The 8997-nt window shown below is 39.9% G+C and overlaps 1 protein-coding gene across 2 annotated transcripts in view; it reads left to right on the plus strand.

Moving 5' to 3' along the window:
- Positions 1–8494, plus strand: part of MAP3K21 (mitogen-activated protein kinase kinase kinase 21) — a 35860-nt gene extending 27366 nt beyond the window's left edge. For both annotated transcript variants that reach the window (XM_080997666.1, XM_080997667.1), the window contains 4 exons: positions 338–488; positions 2173–2267; positions 3239–3997; positions 5064–8494. In XM_080997666.1, coding sequence (XP_080853792.1) covers positions 338–488; positions 2173–2267; positions 3239–3997; positions 5064–5449 — 1391 coding nt within the window. In that variant the 3' untranslated portion in view covers positions 5450–8494. The remainder of the gene's footprint in view (positions 1–337; positions 489–2172; positions 2268–3238; positions 3998–5063) is intronic.
- The last annotated feature ends 503 nt before the right edge of the window (positions 8495–8997 follow it).

Below are 8997 nucleotides of genomic sequence, written 5' to 3' on the forward strand. Positions count from 1 at the left end.
TCACAAAAGGCATTATTCTACATGTATATCTGATACAAGTGCTCAGTAACTATAGCTTGCCAAGATGTATAAAGAAAAATCAAAAGCATGAAAAGAAATCAGATATTTTCTGTTGATTGGCTTAGTTTCTTTTCTTACCTCCTACCTTCATAGATGAAATAACTCTTTGCCTGCTTGAATTTGATTTTATCTTAGCTGTCCTTTAATTGGGGGGGGGGGTGTAATCTCTTTTACAGTAGCATAATGTGAATGCTAAAGCATCGGGTATTTTCGGATATGCACTGCCATAAAGCCATACTGCTTGGAATTGCTCTTGAGATCTTTCCTCTTTCTGCAGTGACCTCGGATGAGAGCAACAAAACGTGGGGAAGGAGCACAGTTTGTCATCAGGAAGAATTTGAAGATGTCAAGCGAGGCTTCAAAAAGAAAGGGTGCACATGGGGGCCAAGCTCAGTTCAAACAAAAGAGCGTACGGATTGTAAAGAGAGGTATGGCTGCTGTGTGGCATGAGGAATGCAATACAAAGGTGGTGTTTCTGTGGTTGTTTTTGTTTTGAGAAGCTTATATCCTGTCCTTTACCTGGAAGGCTCAGGGCTGTTTAGAATAAAATGAATGCAACAGCACCTTAATAAAAACCGTATGGATATGTAAAATTATATATACATTTGAATCTGTTTGATCTGTAGTCTTGACTTTTGCCCATCATGGCTAGTTGGGGATTGCCTGGGGAGGGAACTGTATTAGGGGCCTTGAAGGAAGTAGTGGTATAATGATTCTTGAAGAAGCCCACTCTGGACACTGAAGTGTTCAACACACACACACACACACACACACACACACACACACACTCTCCTTCTGTGTACTGTACACAGAGTAATCTGGGAGTACTGAAGCTGTTTTGTTTAAATTATGCATACTTAATGCTGACTCTGGTTCCAGATTGGACAACACAGGAAGCTGTGGTTGATTAAAACAGGAGTGAAATCTTCTGAACAAAAGGGAGGGCAGAGAGAGCACTCAGGCCTGAAGCTTGTTCTGGCTCATTCCTTCTTGTGCACAGCACACAAAACCATGGGTTGGTGGGAAATCAGAGTGGGAAATCAGAGTCAACAAGTGCAACTGAACTGAATGAGGCTTGCAAAACCATACTTATTTTCCATCTTATAGTGGCTAAACCTGTGTGGGCTTATTCCTGATGCAGGTCCAGTTAGGATGCATCTGTCTATGCCTAATTGAACAGCTGTAATCAGTGCTTTTTCTGGGGGGGATGCAGGGGTACACATACCCCTAAACATTTTGAGAATCTTTGGCCTCATTGATGGGCAGTATTTCAATATGAGTAGGAAAATGAGAGTACCCCTAAATATTTTTTAAAGAAAAAAAGCACTGGCTGTAATGAATAAGAGTGAGAAATTCTGGCAGCAAAATTCAAACACTGTGAGGAGGGCAAAGGGCAGAGACAATCTCTTACTTGAAAACATCCTAGGTTTTCAACTTAATGCAAACATGAATTACTGGAGTTTTAAGGCACACAATTTGAGGCATGCCAGGGGTTAAACATTTGGAGATGCCTTGTTCAGATTTATTCTGAAAAAAAGTGCACTCACTTCGTTGCTTGAAGAAAATGTTGAGAACCATCAATTATACAAAAGTCCTGTGGCTTAGCTACAAACTACTGACTCTGGATCTCGAAAATGAATAGGTTTTATCTCTTAATGCAGTGCAGGAAAATGAATAGTTTCAAACTCCTGATTAACATTGTAACATTTGTATCAGAGATGTGGGTTTTCCGGAAAACCTTGAATTGGAAGATTTTCCACTGTCCTAAATCACTGAAGATTTGATTCAACGAGTTTATAGGACTTTATTAAAAAAAAAAAAGTCATGCTTCATTTGTATACTGTAGGAATGTCCTGAAATTTTGTTTTCAGTCGCCAAAAGTAGTTGAACTGAAATGTTCCAATGCAGGAAAAGGGTGGGTGGGATTAAATAAAGTCCAAATCATTTGTTTCAAGCAAGCCAACTTTTAACTGCTGTATAAGAACTGCAACAATAGCCAGATCATGTTCTGTTGTTTAGCAGAAAACCTGTCCCGTTAAGGCTTTTTGTTTACTTAGCTATCTGTTTATCAAGAGTGGTTTTCTTCATACTAAAGATTTTCTCTTCTTTCAGAATAAGACCCCTCTCAGATGGCAGTAGTCCTTGGCCAACACTTTTGATGAAGAATCAGAAAGGTGTTCCTTTAGCGTCTTTGTTCATAGACCAAGGTGAGTGTGCATGCTGTATATAGTGATATATTATAACTATATATGGAAATACTGCTTTTGTTTTTCAGGATCTTGTGGGCATCAGCACTCAGAATTAAACATGGAGTTCATAAGAGTAGTTTAAAACCCTAAAATAGAAATATTCTAAATGAGATTTAAGGTGGAACCATGTTCAGAGACAAAACCATGTTCACACATCATGATAAGCCAGACTTTCTGGTTTCTTGTGGCTTGCTGAGAACAGACAACAAACCACGGCTTTAAGGTGGCTTGCAACTGTGGCTTGTTAGAGAGAAGCAAGCCACAGCTTCTGATTTGGATTTAAAGCACAGGGGAGAAGTAATGATGGAGCAATTGGACAGTGTGCATCAATAATCTGCTCATTTTGAGTAAGCCATACTAAGTCAGAAAGCCTAGCTTGCCATGATGCGCAAATGTGACCAATGTCCAGTCATTGCCATGTGATGTAGCCAACAGCAAATCATGATCTAAGTAGTCTTGTCATGAACCTGAAAGTCTTTAAATGGAGAAGCTTGGGGTTTCACATGCAGAACATGAGCTCCACCACTGAGCAGAATTTCAACTTTATTTGTCTTATTTGCTACCCCAGAGACATTCATGAACACAGGAGAAATAGCAAAATAGACGGTATGACCATACAGCCAGCAACTACATTCTTAAAAACCACTAAAACCAAAGATATTTGCCATCTAGCTCTTCAGAAGGGCAGTTTATCTGGGTGGTCAAGTTGAAAAGCAATTGCTTTATTGTTTACTTGTGTGTGATTAAGGTTTCTACTTAAGCAAGCCATGTGATACATGATAGCTTCTCCTCTTATTCTTTTTGGTGTTCGAATGCACTTCACAACTCTGCAGAGATATTACAGCTGCTAAGCTTTTTTATAAGTACATACTGGTAGTGAAGAAAAGAACGTTATACTTGAATGTGAACAACTTAATGTCTCTATACAGAGCAGAGGCTTTCCTCTGAAGGTCTGGATACCAAGCGACCAAAGCAATTAAAATTGCCAAATCAGGCCTACATCGATCTACCTCTTTGGAAGGATGACCAAGGATTTAATTCTGCAGAACAGGAGAGCTCCGAAGAAAGAAATTCAGCAAGTTCTGCAAATAGCACTCCACAAATGACCCCTACAAACAGCCTCAGCAGAACATTTCAGAAAAAGAAAACTGACACAGTGCTTTATGGATGCGGGGTCCTCCTTGCATCAGTAGCACTGGGTGTGGATATTAGGGAGCTGAACAGATTTCAGGCTCCTGAAGAAGTACTGCCCAAGGAGGAAAAGAAAAGGCGTGATGGAATATTTCAGCGAGCTTCCAAGTTTCACAGAAGTGCAAGCCCTGTAAGGCTGCAGCCCAAGAAGGAGGAAACACACATCCCTTCACTATGTCCACCTGCAAGTACTGTGAACCTTTTCTCTCTTTCTTCTGCTTCCACTAAATGCCTCCTTCAGTCTGACAGTGAAGATACAATTACGAGCACGCTGTCCTTTAACAGAGATGCACCCATTAGACACTTTTTGTCTGAAAGTCCTGCGAGTAAAAGAGAACAAATGGCCAAAGCTGATCCTGCTGCTGATTCTAATGTGCCATCTCCCAGTCTTCCTTTGAGGGAAGAATCTCAATTCATATCCAATGCCTCTTCCTCAAAAGCAAGAGTTTTGGGTCACAGACGAACCGTGTCAGATGGAAACCCATGCCATTCCATAAGTGAGTAGCAAAATCAATCAATCAATCTGTAATTTGTTTTCTTTTCTTTACTGGGACGAAGAAAGTACTCTGACATGATGATGACTATTATTATCGTTATTTATAATTTCTATATTGCCCTTCATCCAAGGATCACAAGACACTTTACATTATAAAAACACAAAAATGTATGCCATAGTAACAAACAAAAGCAATAACCTTACCCCACACAATTTAAAAGGCCATAGATTGTTTAATTAGCAAAAAGCCTGGGAGAAGAGGAACGTTTTTGCTTGGCATCTAAAGATATGTAACACACGCACCTAGTTAGCCTCCCTGGGTAGAACATTAAATAGATTTGATGTAACCTATTATACAGCTGCCTTACTTTTCAATTTGCTAAAAACATTAGCTAATTTCTAATATATATATTAAGAGGAAGCTAATAATAACTGTGCATAATAACTGGCTGTTATGTGCATTCACTAGGCTTCATGGAGAATGTGCATATAATCCTTCCATGAAGAAGGAATTGTGCATATTTTCCAGTCTATATATATAATCCCCAACAGGCCTTGGAAAATGTATATGCAGTGACTGACTTTTATACATTCTCTAGCCATTATGCATAATTTCTACCAGGCTTTGGGGAATGTATATATTTTGAGGCAGCGGGCCAAAAGCAGCCCAGAGAGCACAGACTGCACACTTCTGAACAAGAAATAATAATAATAGGACATGGTTTTTGGATATTATGCAAAATGACTAGAGAGTGTGCATATGGCTGAGTTAAGGTACAAAATATTCCACAGTGCCTGCTGGAGATTATGCATGGTGGCTGGAGAATGTGCAAAATTCAGCAGAGATGTGCACATTCCCTGTCTTTGAAGGTTGCCTGATCAAAATACATGTAAATGTCATCATGGAAGGATTCTCCATTCTTCATTGGGCCTGGTGAATGTGTACAATGGCCGGTTATTGTGCACATTAACTGCTCGTCTTAAGTTCCCCTTAGCATATACACTGTATATGCACTGTCCTAGGGTTGTTTTAAATGTGTCCTTGTTGCCTTTTCCCTCCGTTCTAGGTAATGGAATTGCTAATGGGGCTCCGGACAGTGTGCACTGCCCATCTCTCCAGCAAAGAAGCAATCCTTCACCTGTAAAGCAAGGAATTGTCAACATTATACCAAGACCTCGACCCTCTTCTTTAAGAAGTCGGCTAGATCCTTGGCAGGCTATTCCACAACGTCGGAAGTCAAGCCCTTTTGAGTCTGACGGTTCAGAGCGTGATAGAGGTTCAACGGTTAACTCACTGACAGACACTGATGAGAGAACTAAATCCCATATGCCATCTTTGCTGGATATTGATGTAGAAGGTCAAAACAGTGACTCTACAGTGCCTCTGTGTAGGCTGAAGAGTAAAGCATGCCGGCCATCAATATATGAACTGGAGAGAGAATTCTTGTCTTAAGTGCCTTGATTTTTTTCCTGTGCCCTTTCTAAAGAAACATTTTCTGTGCATGACAACTTTATGCTGCTTTCCCCCTAATCTTTTTGATCAATAGTGCTGGTATTACACCAGGCAGAAAAAACATTAAATATAGAAAGAATATACAGTGGAAGGGTTGCTCTGCAACACCCGCACGTGATGTGAGTGTTTAATAACAGTATTCTGAATGAATATGCGTGTGAAATTCATTTAATTCCTCACAATTTTAATTTACCTTTACCTAGTTGCAGAACAGCAGGCCCTTTTTACCTTTGGCTTTTTCTCATTAACAACTTGATCTGCTATATCCTAAAGTCCAGTTGCAGCCAATGGAAGTTTTGTCTGCAGGCAAAAGAAAAGTAGGATTTTACTCAAGGAATTACTTGTAATCAAACATGGAATTGTTCAGAAGTATGCAGCTTTTCAATTCCCAATTGAAACGTAGTTTAATTAGGCAATCCCCCAAAGGCAGTAACTGTTAAAAATAAGAACTTTTAAGAACTTTCGCAAGGAAACCCATCATATAATGGTAATGATACACTGCAGTGTAGATATACATGTGTATGGTTTCCTTTTTTAAAATAAATAAGGTAAATATTAATCTTAACTTGATCACAATTTCCAAAATCAGTGGTACTTCTGAGTAAGGTTATGGGAAACAAATGGAAAAGACAGGCACTTTCAAACTGATTTTTTTCCTGTTGTTCACTGTGCTTAATCTCTTGTAGAACTGAAAATGCTGTTAGAGAATCTTAATTACTGAAAAAGTTCCAGTGAAACACACGTTTTGCTTTACTGTGCCAATCATAATTTTCTTAAATTCCTTTATGGTCTTTTAAAGTCTAATGTCTTATAGATCTGTATTCCTATTCAGCATACACTACAGTAGGTGAAACAGAATACAATAAGAATTTTACAGTAACAATTACCTGTTGAGAAAGATGCATTTCAAACTGTGTGAGCAATTTAAATGAAATCCTGTTTTGGCCAGTTATAACATTATAGTATTCATGTGAAATAAATTCTTGAAGGTATTTTAAGATATTGAGGCATTATTAAAATGTAAAATGGATAGGTTTTCTGAAATTGATTCTTCTAAATTAGAAGTTGTTCAGAAGTGGTGCCCTTTTGGTAGATTTGCATATGAAGCAGAAATGAAATTGCCTTTTAATGGAGCATCGTTAGTGTTTTTACCTATGTGTCTTCCTGTCTTAAGGACTTTGCCTGCAATGCCAAGGACCCCAGTGCATGAGTAGGAAGCCCTTTTTCTCACCTGTGTGTGCATGTGCTAGTCTTTGCTTTCTTCCTGTAGCTTTCGCACCACTTTGAGTCCCACTCCAGAAGGTCTTCTGACATTCAAGAGCATCGTGGGTTGGGGAGTGCCAGTGTACATGGGGAACACAATACACAACCCTTTGGATTCTACCCTTTATTTCAATAATTAAGCGTAAGGTTTGACTGTGCATTGTGAATTTTGAGACAATGGAACCCACCACTGAAACCACAGGCCTCTAATCCAGAGCCATAGATGGCATTCCATATTCAGCTAAGGTTCCGTAGCAAAAGGACTTGTTAATTCTGAAGGACATGAGCTGCAATTGTACGTTGTATTTTGCTGACATGTTAAAGGTTTTCCGTTTTAATTTGTTCAGAGTGGTGAACAATCTCCTTGGGGCAGGGAGAGACAAAAAAGAAGAAATTACAAATGTTTCTTTGGACTTAAAAGTATTATGTCTGCTCAAAAATTTTAAGACACATTGCCTGCTAGTTGTAAGTTGTGTGGTCTTTGTCTACTAGATAGTAATTAAGTTATTTTATTTGTTTATTGATTATTGTTTCTCTTCAAAGCATTTTATATTTCTTTCAGTTTCTTCTTTTGAAAAAAACCTTAGGTGCTGCATAGTACGTTTAAAATGTTGCCCCTTTGTATTGGGTAGAGCAGGGGAAGAGAACAATCTGGCCAGTGGTCCAGATTCTACTCATCCCACCTTGCCAGCCAAATTTGACAGATGGGTAGGGCCACTCACCTGCCAAGCACCTGGTGTCACAGTGATGTCAGTGAGATCGTGGTTTGAAGTCCCAACAATCTGCTGACACTCGGAGCCCTCTGCTACATTTTGAAGCCTGACAATCAGCTGATCAGTGGGACTTCAAAGCATAGAGCAGGACTTTGCGAGTCGGAGGGGGGGGTACTTTGAAATCCCAACAGTCAGCTGCTTGTCAGGCTTCAAAGTGCTTGCAAAGAACCCTGCACTATGCTTTGAGGTACTGTTGATCATCACCACTTCACAAGCTCAGTACAGTTCTGAAGCGCTGTGCATGGGGCTTCTGACAATCAGCTGACTGGTGGCACCCCATAAGCCCCTTTTGGATCAGACCAGCTGCCTTTTACCTGTCCATACCTGACATCATATATGAACCTTTTTCATAGAATCACGGAATTGTAGAGTCGGAAAGGACCTTGAGGATCCTCTAGCCTGACCCCCTGCGATGTAGGAATATGCAGGTGTCCCATACAGGGATAGAACCTGTAACCTGTGGTTTTCTCAGCACCACATTCTAACAAACTGAATTACCCAGTGTTATGTGATTAGCAGGTGGGCATGGCTTAGCCAAATGGCCTGGAAAGCCAAATGGGAAGGCCTGGTGTACCTAATTAGGCCTAAGGGCTGGAGGTTCACTACATCTGGTGTACAGTTCAGTTGAGATTTTGTGCTTTATCATTTAAAACTTACACTGATTTTGTTCTTTCATATAAAAGAACTCAAGTGTATAAGAAAATCTGGGAAAGCCTTGCATGTAGTTGGTGTGTATATTTGAAGTTTATGATAAACCCCTAGAGATCCGGAGACACTTTTTTCTGGAATGAGAGACTAGTTTTGGATTGTGCAGTAATACGCCGTGGAGTTTGTTTCTCTTTGCCTTCTTCATGGCTATCTCAGGTTTCACAATCAAATGCCTTGTAAATGTTTGTTTAAATCCATTTTTTAAAAATTCGTTTTCGCAATTAAAGTTAAATGGATGCTCTGTGAAGTCCCATTTATTTCGGTGAGAGGAAGATAAGTGCCTGCTTAGCACACTCATTTAAAATCATTGCATTGCGTCCAGAGAAGATTGTTCTGACCTCTGCTCATGCAACAATGATACACACCTAGTACAGCCTCCACAAAAAGCCTGCACACCTCCCCCCCCCTCGGCAAAAAAACAACAAACCCACTTCTGGGACGGGTCCTGGAAGTCTAGAGCAGGATGGAGTATGTGGAGGAATTGGAAGGAGCTGCCTTCTGATTGCAGGAGTGTTGTTTTTCGCCCACTCATACAAATCGTCTGCCAGAGCCGCTGTATTTGAGGTACATTCTATTTTGGCTGGATTGTGGGTATTTCTTCATAAAACAGTATTGCCCAAAAGATGTGTGCCTGCCTGCCCAAATACCTGTCTAGAAGTTATGCTAAACATCAGTGGTAAAATGTAGAGCAATACTTTCAGGTATATGTTAGGGAGTGCTTTGCATTGAATAAACTGCCACAAA

The sequence above is a fragment of the Podarcis pityusensis genome (assembly GCF_964106645.2).
Source record: "Podarcis pityusensis genome assembly, chromosome: 3".
In the NCBI taxonomy this organism is placed as follows: domain Eukaryota; kingdom Metazoa; phylum Chordata; class Lepidosauria; order Squamata; family Lacertidae; genus Podarcis; species Podarcis pityusensis.